The 18,358-nt window shown below is 42.9% G+C and overlaps 1 protein-coding gene across 1 annotated transcript in view; it reads right to left on the minus strand.

Moving 5' to 3' along the window:
* The window catches only part of PARVA (parvin alpha), a 154,541-nt gene that overhangs the window by 56,193 nt on the left and 79,990 nt on the right, over positions 1-18,358 (minus strand). Inside the window, exons 2-3 of the mRNA XM_054439175.2 lie at positions 636-725; positions 487-557 (exon numbers count right to left, since the gene is read on the minus strand). Of these exons, the coding sequence (XP_054295150.1) occupies positions 487-557; positions 636-725 (161 nt within the window). The remainder of the gene's footprint in view (positions 1-486; positions 558-635; positions 726-18,358) is intronic.

The following is an 18,358-nucleotide window of genomic DNA, read 5'->3' on the forward strand; positions in this document are numbered from 1 at the left end:
CAAGCGCACACCAGCCACTGCACAGGTACGTTATGCACATTATGTCACCTCATCTCCTTTATTTCTGCTTGAATTCCATCTCCTTGTTTATGACCATAAATAAAGCATCTGGCTTTTCTGAGACTTGGTTTTGTCATCTGGAAAATGGGGATGAGACTAATTACTGCTCCACTGCCTGCTTTTGAGGGTCCTTGAGAAAATAAGCATTTTGTGCACTCTGGAATCCTGGGCATCATGAGCTTACCTGTACTGAACTGTCTGGTGCTGTGACCAGCACCATTCACTGGGCATTTGTCACATCCCACGCTTACACGATCGGTTACGTTTTCGATGGCCATCTGCTAGACCACTCACTGCCTGAGGCAGGGGCTGCCATGACTTTTTACCTTCTCTGAGGGGCTCGTGGGGTGCCTGAACAGAGCAGGTGGCATATGGACACCTGGTGGGTCAGTGAGGCACCTGAAGCCGCTCCTGATTTCTTCTTACCTTCATCAGTTCTTGAAGCTTGGGGTCACTGCGTGAGTTTGGATCCACCATTGTTCGCACCTCATTCTCCTCTTTAAAAAGAAAAGGAATTCAGTGGGGGTGCTGGCATGGGAAAGCTTAAGCGAATTCAGAGACAAGAGCACAGTTACCCAGCATCGTGTCCTCGGGGTCCAGCTCGAAGGGAATTGGGCTGAGGGGCAGGTTAATGGCGTTCATTCCCTCCTCCTGCAGCTCGGACACTGGAAGGAAAGGAAGAGCAGGGTCACATTTCAGCTGATGGACGGCAGGGGGTTGGAGCTCTGTAACAAGGGTGTTCGATATTGACATTGAGAAAAAAACCCACTAAGGGTAGATTACAGCTGTTACTCAGCCTACGATCAATTCATGGCCTCGCCTGGCTGAAAGGACCTAATTGTCCCCTTAATCTCACCTCTGCCAGCTGTCACTTCACTTGCTTTCCTCAGGGAAGCAGGGAGGTCTCAAAAGCACAGAAATCTCCCTCCTCTCAGAATAGATTTCAGAATGAATGGAAGCGAGGTGGGCACTGACTTCTTTCTGAGTCTGTACCTCCTGCCTGTCCCTTCTTCCAGGACTTCCTGTCTGGTGCCCAGTGACTGTGTGCTGACAGGATGAATGGGGTCATGGGTTTGAGGCTATATGTACGCTGTAAGGCATTTCCACCCTCAGTTCAACCGTCCTCTGACTTCTCACCTCTCCTGGCTTCCCTGAGGTACTCTCCTGATTATCTGCCTTCCCACCTCCACCCAACCCCAGCCACTGCTCAAAATACCTCAGTTCTGGCCCTTCCCTGAGCTCTGGTCCTATCCCTTGAGATGGAACCAGCTGTGGGACCTGAGGCCAGGCACTTCATCTCTCTTGGCCCATTTCCTCAGCTGAAAATACAGTTTGACTGGATGAACAGTAAGCTCTTTTACAGTCTTCAAATCCTAGAAATCTATAATTCCACCTTCCTCAGAAAGAAAAACAAAAACAGGTAAAAACTACCAAAGATTACCAGCCCACGCTCCTCCAAGTGCCCAGCCCCCACATGGAGCCTTAGTACAAAAAAATTCCTCCCACAAAACCAGTTGTGTGACAGACGTTTGGTGAGTGCTGACCTTGGATTACCCCTCCTAAACTCAGTGACTTAAATCCCCTTGCTTTTTGCCAATTAAGCACAGAAAGGCCATTTTCTCAGAAGGTGTTGGTCACCAAGAGGTTCTTAAAGAGCTAATACAGCAGCTGCAATCAACTTTAATAAAAGCAACGTCCCATCTTTCCATTTTATTTTTTTTATTGACTCTGGCCTCACCAATTGCCAGCACAGACTTGCAAGAAATCCTGAGCACAAGGCAGCCACTTACAAAGAGTTCTTTCACCTCAGTACACTCACTGATAGCTGCAGTTGGACTGATAGGAGACTGAGAAACAAAGGGAGTGGAACACACTCTACGCCCTAAGAGACACAACTTGCATGGCAAGGCTGGTATTTAGTACCTTTGCAGCAGGCCTTTGACATTCACATAGGGTACCAGCCAGTCACCACCTTGATCTCCACATTCACAGACACCTACTATTTCATAGAATTCTCCATAAAACATGACAGAAACACAGAGGGGCTACCTTCAAAGCTTAAATCAAGCTTGTCCAACCCACAGCTCACAGGCTGCAATGGGGCGGAGGATGGCTTTGAATGCAGCCCAACACAAATTCATAAACTTTCTTAAAACATTATGAGATTATCTGGAGTTTTTTTAAAATAGTTCATCAGCTATCATTAGTGTTTAGTGTATTTTATGTGTGGCCTAAGACAATCCTCCTTCTTCCAACGTGGCCCAAGGAAGCCAAAAGATTGGACATCCCTGGCTTAAATGATTCTGTAGGTACAGATTGTGTTTGTTTTCCAGCTAAGCACAACTGTTTCCTTAAAATTCTATAGTTTCTTCTAATATCTCCCCTAGAACTACCAGTTTTCTTTCTTTCTCAGGCTATTTCTCACAAAGAAGCACAATTTTCATTACTTTGTTAACAAGCATTGCTATGCAAGGAGTGAGCAGTGGAAATAAAGTCATGTTTAAATGTGGCTGCAAGGCTAGGCTTACTGCCCAATAAAGGAACTTGCTCCTGCCTGGGACTTGCTCTCCTGTAGTTACACTGATCTGCACTGTCCAATACAGTAGCTACTAGCCACTTGAGCTATTTAAATTTCAATGAATTAAAAATTCCGCTCCTTAGCTGCACCAACCACATTGCAGAAATAGCACTCAATGGCCACAGGTGGCTGGTACCTACAACACCGGACAGCATGGATGTAGAAAGTTTCCATCACAAGATCATCAAGTGTGTTCTCATGATTTAAGTGAGGACATGCCATATTTGGTTTTCTGCTCCTGTGTTAGTTTGCTAAGGATAATGGCCTCCAGCTCCATCCATGTCACTGCAAATTACGTGATCCTTTCTTTATTCATGGCTGTATAGTGTTCCATGGTGTATATGTACCACATTTTCTTTATCCAGTCTATAGTTGATGGGAAAATAATCCATACAACAAACCCCCAGGACACAAGTTTGCTTATGTAACAAACATGTACCCCTGAACTTAAAGCTAAAAAATAAAATTTTTAAAAGAGATTAAGTGGATAATGTTGTCCTAGGTCATCCCATTCAACTAATGTCCATGTCCACATTTAAATCGCCAGCCTGGAGCTCCAAGCTTATGAATCTAATCGCTTATTCAATGTCTCCTCTTAAGTCTACTAATAGAGATCTCAAATGTACACATCCAAACAGAACTTGTGATTCTCAACACCCTCATACCCACCATACCAGCACTAAAATGAACCTGTTCTTTATTCTTATCCTCTTCAGTGGATGGCACCACTGTTTACACCATGGTTCACACCAAGCTCCGAGGAATCACTCTTAAGTTCTCATTTTCCTCACCTTTTGCATCTGTCCAAAACACTGGCAAATTTTGTGGGCTCCACCTCCAAACCAGGACCCAATTCCAAACACTTCTCACCATCTCCCTGCTCTACCATCCTGACTTGAGCCACCGTTATCTTTTGCCTGGCCTATCAGAACCATCTTCTACCTGGTCTACCACTTTGCTTGCATTTCCCCCACTCTCACCTACTTCCCACCCGCAGCCAGAATGTTCTACAAAAATGTAAATAGGATCATACATTCTCCCACTTCAAGCTTTCTTGTGACTTCCCATCATACTCAGGTCATAGGTAGGAGTTGAGGTTTTATTCTATCAGACTCTGATTAGCACCCCCACCTCCCTCTCATGTTTTATTTTCTCATCATGATCTATTTTCTCATGATGATCAGAAATAATAACTTATATGTCTGTTAACTCTTTCCCTCACCAGAATGTAAGTTTTGTAAGGACTGGCACTATTTCTCTTTTGTTCACTATTAGATCCCCCATGAGGCCAGAGGGCACAGTGGTAGAAGCCAAGCTGCCTACGTTCATATCCAGACTCCACCACTCACCAGCTCTGTGGCCTTGGGCAAGTTCATCAACCTCTCATGCCTTAGATTCCTCACCTGAAAAATGGGAGTGACAGCAATACTGCCAACCTCCAAGGGTTGCTGAGAAGATTAAATGAGTTAATATATGCAAAGTACCCAGAAGCATGCCTAGCAGCTGGTAAGAGCTAGGTAAATATATGCAACTATTATTATTACTTAAAACAACACCTCAAGCATTGTAAGCACTCAAGAAACATTTGTTGAATACATAATCCAAACTGTCAAGACCACCCTTCAACTGCACAGGTTATGAGTTGAGGCAGAATTTGCCAAAGCAGAGAATGGGATGCAAAGGATTTTACCTTTTTCCCAGAAAAACAGAATACATTTCCATTTTAGCTTGACTGTGTGTGTGCACATGTGCGTACACATGCACGCACATTTCTGGGGCAGCATTTCCAGCTTACATTTTATATGGGAAGTAAAGTCACACCTGTCCCAAGACTTGTTGTATAGCCAAAGTGAGCCAATTTGTAAATAGAGAGGTATTGAAACATCTCTAAAGTGTGACTAGAAACGCAATATTTGAAGCCAGGACTCCTAAAGGTGGGTCTGAACAGGATCTCTTTTTCTGTGCAGATCGTTGTTAAAAATGTTTTCAGATGAAAAATCCCCAGTTAGAAACATTCCCCTCTTCCCTGCCTCTTTAATTCACTCACAGAGACATAACAAATCCAAGAAGAAAGGCCAAGATATGTTTGCAATTGGAAATGTTTTTTTTCAGGAAACGATTTGGTACAGGAACATCATTCCCATTCCATTAACTGCTGACTCTGAGCCAACTGTTTGTAAAAGTGAATATGCAAACTGCCCAGTGCAGGCCTGGCCCTTGCCCCATGGGGCCCCATTAGTGGCCACTTTCCCAAAACAGCCCTCCTGCTTTGGAGGTTTCATTTCTGTTAAACCAAAGCAGGACCCAGCAGAAGCCCCTTGCCAATCCTCACGCACTGAAAGAGAAAGAGCTACAACTGAATTTTCTCAGCACAGAATGGGAATCTGATGTTTATCCCCTGAACCTCCTCTAACAATCTAAAACTAGGTCTGAATGTCTCGCAGCGCCATTAAGTCATAACTTAATAAACAGATCAAATGCCCAGCTGAAGGTCGGCCTAGGGAAAGCAGGGAGATTGCCTGAACCCCTGAAGTGCTCACCGTGAGAAAAGGGGCTTTTGTTTCCAGGGATATGTGGTCTGACTCTGGGGCCACATGCGCAGAAGAAAGTACCTGGATGGGCTTTGGCGTGTGGATTTGAACCCTACTTCTATTTTTATCAACTGTGGAACCTTATATAAGTAGGTTAACCTCCCTGAAATTTGGTATAAAACAATTCTGTCCATAACAAGGGTACAGCTGACACTGGTGGTTTGCTCCCCAACATTTATCCATTTTCCCTGCTGAAAGAACCCTCATTTTGTTCCAGTATACACCCCTCCCTCCTATGCCTCCAGGTAAAGTCACTAGTGGTTTAAACGAATCATGATGATCTTGATCCCTGTAGCAGTGGTTGGCTCAAGCATCATCATGTCAATTCTGGTCAATGAACTGTGACAGGAAATTTCTAGAAGCTTCTGGAATCACTTTCCTTCATTCTAAAGAAAGGCCCAAGGAAGAGAAGGCAACCTTCTCCTTCTAATCATTATTGTGTCAGGGTATTATACCTGGATTTGTTGCAGCCATTTTGCAGCCATGCAGTGAGTAAGCTCAAGGAAGAAGCTAGTGTGTTGAGGTTGGCAGAGAAAAAAATAGAGAAAGATGGGGTTCTTGTTGATACTATTAAGCCACTACCCCTGGAACCACTCAAGCTCTATATGTCTTGTTATAGGAGATACAATAAATTCCCTTATTGTTTGAGCCAATTAGAAGAGGTATTTTTCTGGGCCTCAGAGCCCAAATTCCCTAACTGATAACATGGGGATACCAAGATTCTAAAGTCAATGGGTGACTAGAGTAGGTCTGCAATGATTGGTAATTTCCCCTGATTTTTGTTCATGAAGAAAAGAAATGCTATGGCATCTCTTTTACTCCAGAATACATCTAGGGACTCAAAGAATACCAGGGGAAAAGCAAACATGGAGAGAATAGACAGAGGTCTCTAAATATGCAAGGCCAGTAATTTCATTCTTTCAACCGATAAGCATTACTGGGTGCCTCCACTGAAGCAGTCCCCATGCCAGCACTGGTGATACAGGTTTGGGGATTTGACATAGGCCTGCCTCAGTCTGCTCAAGGTGGTGGGAAAGGTAGGCCCATAGATGCAATGCACACGGTGCTACACTCAGAGGTGGTAGAGATGTAAGGAGAGAGCCACAGGGGCTCATGTAGAACAAGGCTAACTTTGGATGGAGAAGATTGGGAAGGAGTCCTAGAAAAGGGAACATTTGAACTAGACATTGAAAAGGTAAATTTTCAACCAACACAGGTACACTACAAAAGGCACATCTTGTGTAAAAATAGCAAGATGTGGAAAAACAGGGCAGGTGTTGACGGCGTAGTGATCATGTGTGAGCACAGGGAATGTAAATGTGCACAGGGGAAGGGGGTGAGGAATGGAATAGCAGATAAGTAGGGCGGGGTTCCAGAGTGTTAGGGTCTTGAATTCATCTATTCTCCACACTCCCTGAACCACGCCCACTGTATCTGTACTTGCAAAAAACCATTCTGAGAGAGGGCAAGAAAAGAACCAGGATGTTCTTTCTCCTTCAGGGCCAGTGGCCCCAGTGAGATGTTTAGGCTGCTCTAGATCCTTATCAGAACTCTGATTATTAATTTCTAGTCCTCTTGAAAGTTATTAAAGCTCCCTTAATTTCTAAATAGTTCAAGGGCCTATACAGAAGCTCTTGGCAGCTAAAGACAACTATATTGTCTGGTCAGCAAGTCCCAGCAATGTTTCTCTTTGTGAAAAATCAATCTGAAAGAACATCTACAACAACAACAACAAAAAAATTAAACCCTACAGCCTAACATCATACATTATGGTGAGAAATTGGATGCTTTGCCCCTAAAAATGGGAACAAGTCAAGGATGTCTCCCTTCACCATGCCTATTCAAAATTATACTACAAATCTTAGTACAATAACACAAGAGAAGAAAATAAAAGGTATACAGATTGGGAAGGAAGAAATTGTCTTTGTTTGCAGGTGATATTTCTAAAGAATCAACCATAAAACAAACAAAACACCAATGCTCCTCACCCCTAAAATTCCTAGAATAAGCAATTCTAGCAAGGTTGCAAGATACAAGGCTAATATACAAAAATCAATTGCTTCCTATATACTAGCAATGAATGGTTGAAATTTAAAATTAAAAACACAGTATCATTTATAGTAGCACAAAAAATGCAATACTTGGGTATAAATCTAAAACAATGGGCACACTATATCTTCTGATATGCAGAAGATTATAAAACCCAGATGACCTAAATAAAGGAAGAGATATTCAGTGTTCATGGACTGGAAAACTTAAGATGTCAATTCTTTCCAACTTCATCTATAGATTCAATGTTAATCTCAGTCAAAATCACAGAAAGCTATTTCGTGGATATTGACAAACTGATTCTAAAGTTTACACAAAAAGGCGAGAGACCTAGAGTAGCCAACAAAATATGGAAGAATAACGAAGTTGGAGGACGAACACTACCATACTTCAAGACTACTAAAAAGATACAATCATCAATTGTTAAAATGATCACAGACCTAAGTTAAAACACAATACTATAAAACTTCTAGAAAAAAAAACATAGGAGAAAATCTGTGTGACCTACAGTTTGATAATGAGTTTTTAGATACAACACCAAAAGGATAATCAATGAAAGAAAACTTGGTGAGTTGGGCTTTATTAATACTTCTACTCTACAGGCCAGGCGTGGTAGCTTACGCCTGTAATCTCAGCACTTTGGGAGGCCGAGGCAGGCAGATCACAAGGTCAGGAGTTTGAGACCAGCCTGGCCAACATACTGAAACCCCGTCTCTACTAAAAATACAAAAATTAGCCAGGCATGGTGGCGCATGCCTGTAGTCCCAGCTACTTGGGAGGCTGAGGCAGAAGAATTGATGGAACCCGGGAGGCAGAGGTTGCAGTGAGCTGAGATCAGGCCACTGCACTCCAGCCTGGGCAACAGAGCAAGACTCCGTCTCAAAAAAAAAAAAAAAAAAAAAAAAAACACTAAATAAATATTTCTACTCTATAAAAGACACTGTTAAGAGAATGAAAAGACAAGGCATAGACTGAGAGAAAATATTTGCAAAATACCTATCTGAGAAGACTTGTATGCAAGTCTGACTCAACTACAAAATGGGCAAAAGATCTGAATAAGCATATCACCAGAGAAGATGTACATATAGCAAAGAGGCATATGAGAAGGTGTTCATTATCCTTTGTGATTAGGGAATGACAAAACACCAATGAGATATCACTAGACATCAATTAGAATGGCTAAAATCCAAAAAAAAACTGACAACACTAAACACTGGCAAGGGGTGTGGAGCAACAGGGACTTTCATTTATTGCTGGTGGGAATGCAAAATAGTAAGAGCCACTTTGGTGTTTTCTTACCAAACTATAATTTTACCATATAATCCAGCAGTCAAGCTCCTCGGTATTTACCCAACTGATTTGAAAACATGTTCACACAAAACCCTGAATGTGAATATTTATAGCAGCTTTATTCATAATCACCCAAAACTGCAAGCAACCAAGATATCCTCTAATAGGTGAGTAGATAAACTGTAGTACATCTATATGAAAATTATTATTCAGTGATAAAAAGAAATGAGCTATAAAGCCATGAGGAGACATGAAAGAACCTTAAATGCATAAAAGAACCTTAAAGAACCTTCAACTTCCTAGACAAAGAAGTTGGTCTAAAAAGGCTACATGCTATACAATTCTAATTATATGACATTCTGGAAAAGGTGAAACTAGAGAGAGTAAAAAGATAAATGGGGGAAAATGCTGAATAGGCAAAGTACAGAAGATTGTTAAGGCAGTGAAAGTGTTCTGTATGATACTGTAATGGCAGACACATGATATTTATAGTATAAGAAATGTCTTAGTCCATTTTCTGTTGCTTATAACAGAATGTCTGAAACTGGGTAATTTATAAAGAAAAAAATATTTCTTACAGTTATGGAGGCTAAGATGTCCAAGGTTGCAGGGCCACATCTAGTGAGGGCCTTTGTGCTGGTGGGGACTCTCTGCAGGGTCCTGAGGCAGCACATGGCAAAGGGGCTGAGTGTGCCAACTCACATCTCTCTTCCTCTTCTTATAAAGCTACCAGTCCTATTCCATAACTCATTAATCCATTAATGGATTAATCCAGGCATCCCCAACCCCCAGGCTATGAACTAGAACGTGGACCAGTACTGGTCCATGGCCTGTTAGGAACTAGGCTGTAGAGCAGGAGGTGAGCAGTGGGTGAGTATTACTGCCTGAGCTCTGCCTCCTGTCAGATCAGTGGCTTAGATTCTCATAGGAGCACAAACCCTACTGTGAATTGTGCATGCAAGTGATCTAGGTTGTGTGCTCCTTATGAGAATTTAATGCCTAATGATCTGAGGTGGAACAGTTTCATCCCGAAACTACCCCCGACCCAACCCCATGTCCATGGAAAAAACTGTCTTCCATGAAATTGGTCCCTGATGCCAAAAAGGTTGGGGAATACTGGATTAATCCAGGTAGAGTGCTCATGAGTCAATCACCTCTTAAAGGCCCCACCTTTCAATACTGCCACATTGGGGATTAAGTTTGAACATGAGTTTCAGAGGCGACAGATATTCAAACCCTAACAAGGAGTAAACCTTAATGTAAGCAAATTAAAAAATCATTTAGAAGGTTAGAGGACCCAAGGATGGAATGCAGATTGTGACAATAGAATCTAACTGTATTACAAATGTATGAGATGACCTCAATGAAAGGGGTGATGGGAATGGTACTAACTTAAGTATCTCAGGAAATGAGATGATTCTATAAGACCAAAGCCAAAAGGAACTGCATCTAGGCACTGCACTCTAGTTGATAAAGTTGTTTCCCATAGGGTATGGGTTAACAATGCTGGTACTGTTATATGTGTATACTGGAATTGAACAATTAAGTAAATGCATGGTGGATGGTAGGAGCCAGTTTTCTCACTGGAGTGGGAGGTTATAGATAAACAAGGGGAGAAAGCTAGAATGGTCCACGTGGTCATGCATTGGAGTTAGAGACATTAGTAAGCACTTATGTTTACCTTAATATAGATACAGATGGTTACAAGATATGTGTACATATCTCTAAGTATTTCTATAAATTAGTGCACACACATATATTTCCTTACTGTGTTAACTGAGAGGGCCTAGATGCATCAATACTCCAGTAGCAATGAATGTACATAGAGCCCAGATGTTCGTTTCTAGTCCTGTTCTCCAATAAAAGTAACCAGGGCTCCTTGGAAAAATGGCTGATTCTAGGACTGCAGAGAAAATATATGAGATAAGCTTGGAGCCGGAAAGGAAGGAAGTACTCAGGAAAAAAAAAAAAAAAAGAGGGATGTCAAAGGCCCACAGGTGCTGATTGAAAGAGCTGGCCAAAGTTGGAACCATTTGAATAACAAAATAAAGTAGTATTGGATTATAATGAAGTGGATTATCATATAAATTGGACTATAATAATCTAAAGCCCACAGATAAAATAAATGTCTGTGAATCCATAGTGATATAAATAATTGAATAAATTAACACATGGAAGAGAAGAAACTAATCTGTGCAGAATTTCAAATTTACATAGATCCTCTGTTCTGAAAGAATGGAGCATAACTCCCCACTCTTTATGTGTGGGCTGCGCCTAGTGACTTCCCTTGAAAGAGTACTGTATAGGAAGGAGGAAAAAAGTATGGCTTTACAGTGGAGAAATGTGACAAACACCACCTCAGCCAGGAAAACAAGACCAATATCCACAGTCATAAACCATGTTGATGTTATGTACCCTTGATATGATGTGATGAAAATGGCACTTTACCTCTGTGACCTTCCTTCCAGAAACCCATAACTATAGCCTAAGAATGAAAAAATGTCAATTCTAACAGGAGGGCATCCTAAAAAATACTTGACCAGTACTCCTCAAAACTGTTAAAGTCATAAAAAAACAAAGTCTGAGAAACTGTCACAGCCAAGAGAAGCCTAAGGAGACGTGAAGACAAAACGTAATGTGGAACAGATAGAGTATGTTAAGTACAAACTAAAGAAATCTGAATAAACTATGGCTTTAGAAAAAATATAGTAATATCAATAATATAACAAAAGTAATATATCAATAACTGTAAGTTAGTAATAATATATCACTACTGTCCATTAATTTTAAGAATTGTACCATACTAAGATGTTAATAGGAAAGAAAAGTGGGCGTGGGATATACGAAAACTCTGTACTCCCTTTGCAATTTTTTTTTTTTTTTTTGGTAGATCTAAAACTATCCTAAAAATATATAGTGTTCATGAAGCGGGGGTGGAAATCCAAGATTTTATGAGACACAAATGTTTCCTCCCATCACCAAGGAGATAGTAGTAACTTATCTGACTAAGCTCTGTAGAAGCAGCATTTGGACAGGGGGCAAAGCCCAAAGATCACTACAGCGCCTGAGAACTCAAAGTTGTTGGTTGTTTCCAGGGCTGAGATGAGAAAATTTAGGAGAAGACAGAGCTTCCTCCTAACTTAGGGATGCCTGGCAGGGTCATTTCTACTTTATTAAAAAGGGGTCTGTCTCACTAGTACAAGTGTCACTGAAAGTTCGGTGGTCTCTTCAATGACTTTTCTCTGGAACTGCATCTATCCATGGTCACCTACGGAGGTCTTTATACCATGGGCTTTTGTATTAGTTCTCTATTGCTGTAGTAGCAAATCACAAACTTCGCGGCTTAACACAATACAAATGTATTATCCTTGCAGACCTGTAAGTTAGAAGACCAACATGGGTCTCACTGGGCTAAAGTCAAAGTGTCAGCAGGGCTGTGTTCCTTTCTACTGGCTTAGGGGGTAATCCATTTTCTTTCCTTTTCTAGCATCTGGAGGCTGCCCTCATTCCTTGGTCTGTGGTCCCTTTCCTCCATCTCAAAGCCAGCAGTGGGGGCAAGGCTCAAATCCCTCTCACTGCATACTCTAAATCTCCTCTTCTACTTTTAAGTTTCCTGTGATTTTATTAAGCCCACCTGAATAATCCAGGCCAATCTCCCTATTTTAGGATCAGCTGATTAGCAACTGAAATTCCCCTTTGCCACATAAAGTAACATATTTACAGATTCTAGGGATTAGGGCATGGATAGCTTTGGGAGAGTGGTTATTCTGCCTACAATAGCTTTTTCTGTTAAGGGAACAAGTTCTGTTCTTAATACCCTTCTCTACAACATATGGGTTCACTTGTTTTCCATGTGAGATTGCCAGAAGAAAATGCAAAATCTGCACCCCCCGACCCAGTCCCTTAAACAAGAGAAGTTTTACTACGTTTAACTAAAAGGATACTTGTTTCAGTGGTTATAATATGTGGCTTCAGGTAAACATGGGAGCCAGCTCTTGGTGGCCTCAGCAGAATGTTGGGGTCTCACCACACTCTCTTGTACTTGACACAGCTGTCTAGTCACCAAGGTTGACATACGGCCCTTGGAGCACAGCCAAAAAAGAGAACTTAGAGGCTGGTGTTGTGATGGGAGCTGACAGCAGGATCTATAGTCCCAAGTCCTACAGTTTCCACCCATCTTTGTTTTGGTCTGTTTCATAGGCTCTGCAGAGTTGGAAGTCTGCCAAGCAAATGGCCCCTAGGCACTTATTCACTGTTCAGCCAACCGTGTGATGCGGCTGTCCTCCAATTGCTCGTAGGCACGGAAGGAGATGGAAGCACCATTGGATGGCTTCAGGCAGTCGAAACAATCTGAGTTGAAATATTATTTGAGGTCTCATGTAAGCCATGGGAGTTAAATTTAAACACAAAACAGGCATACGGGGCCCAGGGAACAATATTCATCACTGTTCTGTCTTTTGCCGTGCCATACCCTGTTATCTTTTTAGATTGAGAATGAGAACCATTTCCTTGGTTTGAAAGTCTGCTCCTACTTAGAGAAGAAGTGCCATGCCTTTGTGCATGGGTGTGCATCTGTGTGTGTCCAGATGCCCTAAGCATTTGTAATGCCCTTGGGGAGAACATAGAACTTGACCTGGTAAGCTGGCTAATTACATAGGAAATGTAAATACAATAAGCCACCTAAACCAAGGACAGCCAGAGTGGAGCTGGCATTACTTACCTCACAGATTCATAAGCATGTATGGGCATCTCTGGTGCTAGGAGATGGGTCAGGAGCTATGAATACAAAGACAAGTACCTGCCTTCCAGAGCTAGTTGGTTCCTGAAGGGCAGCCACCTTGTTGGCCCTCGGAGCCCAGCACAGTGCCAGGTACCTGATAAGCACTTATTAAGTACCTGGAGGATGTTTTAATGTGGGGCGGGGGGGGACACTGCATTCCACAAACTGCAATGCAATATGAGGGCCCTCACACAGTCCTGAACCAAGTCCTGAGAGCAGCGTACTCTTCCAGGGCAGAGGCAGTAATAGAGGAGTGTTTTGGAGCCACAGGCTGTCAGCAGGACCCTAAGCAAAGGCCATGTGGGCACAAGAGGCACCTGGTGAAGCCTTGTCATCTCACTGGCCTTCATCTTCATGCATCACCTGAGTTAAGTTTCCTCTCTTCATCTCATTCTCTGCGGCTCTTTGACCTTCATGTCTATATCCTTCTTATTTACGAACCCTGAACAGCTAGTCATTTATTTTTGAAGTGGCTCAGTGCTGCTTAAAAAGTGCCACATCAACTACTACTCCACTGAACTCCTAAGAGGTAACCTTGGAAACAGCTCTCAGTGGGGCTAGTAAGCAAACAGACATGCTGTGTTCTGGTTGGATCGATTTGCTGGTGAGTTAATTCTGGGTTTGTCTGAAGAGTCGGTGGTTTACCCTGAAGAGCACTGTTTGTGGAAACTCTCTCCTGTCATCGATGATGATGATGATGGTGAGGGCACACACATTGTATGTCCCTTGTATCAGGTGCATCGATATAACACTTTGTTTTTTACATGTACTAACTCATGTAATCTTTGCAACAATCCAATGAGTAGGTACTATTACTATCCTCATTTTACAGACGAGGAAAATGAGGCCCAGAGAGGTTATATAATCTGAACAAGGCCACACAGCTAGAAAGTGGAGCTAAGGTCTGATCCTGAGCCAGCTGGCTGCAGAGCTCTCACATCCTTAACACTATGCTATATGTTGTCCCAGTTTTATGTAGCAACATTTGCTTTTTATACGAAAATGTTTCGTCCATTAGGTTAGGCAGAGGAAGTGCTCCCCAAACACAATGCATATCTCTAAAAAAGGCCTGAAAATACATATCGCACCATTTTTGCAAACCACATTTGTTGTGAAGGCATGGGAACACAGTCACTTCTGCATTCCCAAGTAAAGCCAGGAGAAAATTTAATGGAGAATAATCTTGCATAAGCTAAGCCCTAGGGGTTGCCTGGTCATTCTATGGAGGCTCAGCCCCTGCAAGGACAGATTAAAAAGGAGGTGATATTTGAGCAGTGTTTTTGTTTGTTTTAAATAATGGTTGATTTTTTTCTGGCTATAAAAGAAAAACATGCTCTTTAAGATAACTTGGAAAATATTTTTAAAAAGAAAATAATCCTACTGCTTAGAGTTAAACTCTGTAACATGTTATATTTTCTCACAAGTGTGTCTATGTTTTATATATAGTTTCAAAACATACTGGGTTCTATAGCCTGCTTTTTTCATGTCATATAATCTTGTTATATTTCTATATGCCATAAAAAATATCACTTTAAGTGGCTTCTCAATCTCTATTGAAGGTACACACCGTACATAACCATTCCGTAACTGTTGAACGTTTAGGTAGTTTTCAGTTTTTGGAAGGGGACAGTTGAGTCATTTCCCAGCTACGAAGGGTGAGTGGGTGCTCACAGGCAGACCAGCAAGGAATGTGGGGCCTCTGGGAACTCATGCACAGTTCTATATGAGAGTTAGGGCACACGCTATATTCTTTCTTCTTCTTTTTTCTTTCTTCTCTTTTTCTTTTTTTTTTTTTTTTTTTGAGATAGGGTCTCTCTCTGTTACCCAAGCTGGCCTGCAGTAATACGATCACAGCTCACTGCAGCCTTGACCTCCTGGGCTTAAGTGATCTTCCCACCTTAACCTCCTGAGTAGCTGGGACTATAGGCATATTCCACTATGCCCAGCTAATTTTTATATTTTTGTGTGTGTGTGTGGAGACAGGGTTTCACCATGTTGCCCAGGCTGGTCTCGAACCCTTGGGCTTAAAAAGTGCTGGGATTACAGGCTGAAGCCACCATGCCCAGCTGGCACAGGCTATATCCTTTCTCTTTCATGGGTAAGGAAGCCAACATCCAGAAAACTTCAGTGACTTCCCTGAAAAGATCCCTAACAGGATGATTCTAACAGTGAGTTGTCTCCTTTCTTCACTGTCTTAGTTTGGAGTTGCTTGAAAGCAGGAAAGAAATCCCAGGAAAGGAAAGAAGAACAAAGAAAGTATGACAGACTCAAGAAGAGACAATAAAGGTGAGTTTCTGAGCTGGTCATGTGTGGGTAACTGGGGCTTAATCCCTACTGGGGCTCCCTGAGAAACTGCAGAAAGTGTCTCAAGGAGACTTTCCCACTAGTTGAGGTTACCCCCAGGGAGCTCTCTCTCTCCACACTTCCAGGCTGTGCAGAGTGCAGGCTGAGGGGGCTTCAGAAGCCAAAGCCTTGAGACAGAAAAGGGGAGGTGTGAGAAGCTGCCACCCTGGTCTGCCACTGAGAGGGTGGGATGTGGGGTGCACAAGCATCTGCTGTGCCCATCCAGAGAACTGGGGGCCAGAGTCTTTCTCCCCTTTCCCCAGGAGAGAAATCACAGGAAACTGGCGGGGAGTTAAGAGAGTATATTTTTAGGAGCAAATCTGGGAACAGAACATGCTCTTTTCCTCCAAGGAAGAAGCAACCAAGAATGAGCAGGTTGCAGAATCCTGTTCCTTGTATATGACACTAGGCCAATGCCATGCAAAAACAGACATTTCCTCAGTCCTGACTCTATGGCAAGCCCATGCTGCTGAGATGATCAGGATGTCAGTCCTGTCCCTAGCCTGGCTCAGGTCTGGTCTGAGAAAATGCAGGCCATGCTGGCTGGACAGCTCACTCTCAGTAGGGTATGGCACTGTCCTGAGAAAACTCCTGGGGCCAGGCCCTGCGCCGAGGACTGTCCATTCGTTATTTGATGCTTTACAACTCTTCTGGGAAGAGACACCTTCCTGAGAACGGGGCTGAAGTTTTGGAGCTTGTGCATCATGTTAATACAATCATGATCACAGCACTGGGGAAAGCCAGTGACCCCTTCATCTGATGGAATAGGGACTTGTAAAATGTACTCATTCCTTTCCTCCCAGTCTTACACAACGATTGAGTACCTACTGTATGCCACACACTATTCTAGGAAAGAATGAACCCTGGCCCCAGGAGCTCACAGTCACACATGACCCCAGTCTCGGTGGGCTGAGGGCTGACTCTGGTCTAGCTCCAGTGATGAAGGAGCACCTCCAGGTGAGCCTCACACTGCCAGGGGGAACCAGGGAGGGCTTCATGGCAAAGGCAGTGCCAGACCCTTTTGTGGACAGATCTCTGCTCTTCTATCTCACTCACCACAGTTTGCAACTGTGCATGTGTGTGCATATCTGAAGGACGCCTGTCTCCCCCACTATTTTGAGTGATCCAAGAGGACTGAGGCCTTGCGCACCACTGTCCTGCCAGGACCTGACACACAACACATGCTAAATACATATTTACTGAATGGATGAGTGGTCTGTCGACGCTGGCCCTGAGCAGTCTTCCCCTTCCAGCAGAGTCCCACATCCAAATACACAGCTCTCCCTTCTACACCACAGCCAGGACGTTAATCATCAGAGGGTCTGGGCTTTAAGAAGAGAAGCTGGAATGGGGAAGGCTGAGGAACTGAGGCAGCAATGGAGGAAGCAGACAGGGCGAGCATGTGCTGGTTCTGAGAGTAGGGGTTCAGGACATTGTCTGTGAAGCATTTTTGCTTATAACTTATGCCTCTTTAGCGTGAATGACTAAGCCCTGTCGGCAACTGGAAATCTGTGGACTACTGCGTTGGAAACAGCAAAACATTGCCAGTCACTGTGCTGCACAGACCCATTGCAGCACCCTGATTTTTTTTCCTAAACCAACAATTCATGTTGACAGCAAATCTGTACAGAGAACCTATTAAAAGAAATTGTAGTGAATCGAAGATGCTTTAACTGCCTGTCTGACGTTCTGCTGATTGCATGCCTGACACTTCCACTATAGCTTCCTTTTGTACAACCTTCCATTTGATTCGATTCAATGGATAATTATTCAGTGTCGACTATGGGCAAGGCAACGTGATGAGAGCCTCATTCCAGTTGTAACTTCTAGGCCTAGGGCATAATTTAGCTTGTGCACAAAAATAAATACGCACAATATAAGCATAAAGTGGCAAAGACCATAAGAAACTATAAAAACAATTTCAAAGAAGATAACATTTTACCCATGTGAGCAAGTGTGGGGTAGCTGGTACAGACTCATTCATTTAAATGTGCATTTGACAGCATTGCTGACCAATGTTCCCAGATCAGGCCCTGTGCTGTGTCCTGGGGTAAAAGGAATGAATAAGAACCAGCCCCAGAGTACAGCATAGTACTCTATGGGAGCCCGGGGGTATCACTTAAGTCATCTGAAAGTGGAAACCAGGGAGGGCCTCACGAGGGAGGACATGCTTCAGTTGCTTCTTAAAGGGGATTAGGAGTTCACCAGGTGAAGAGGGAACAAGACATACAAAAGGGCTGGAGACATGAGAACAGGGAACATTTTTGGGAAGGTTTGCTGAAGGGTAATGGAACTGTGGAGTGCTGTTAAAGAGTTAAGTCAAGGCCATACAAGCCAGAACATACCAACTATGACTTTAATCCTGAAAGCAATGGGGAGCCACGAACAAGCAGAGTTTTGCAAGTCTGTAGGCTGGCTGGGAACAGGTTCCCTAATGGATCCATTCAAGCAGAAGTCTTCATAGGATGTACACTACCCTGATGATACAGTTTGAATTAGCCTGGGCTCTGTAGAAAGGTAGATCTTGGATTAATCCCAGCTCTGCCTATTACTTAACTTGTTCCCCCTCTAAAATGGGAATCATGATACTTAGCTCACAGATTTATAATGAAGCTTAGATGACACGGCACATATAAATGCCCAGCACAGTAGTGCATGCCTTCGTAA

This window comes from Pongo pygmaeus, chromosome 9 (assembly GCF_028885625.2).
Source record: "Pongo pygmaeus isolate AG05252 chromosome 9, NHGRI_mPonPyg2-v2.0_pri, whole genome shotgun sequence".
NCBI lineage: Eukaryota > Metazoa > Chordata > Mammalia > Primates > Hominidae > Pongo > Pongo pygmaeus.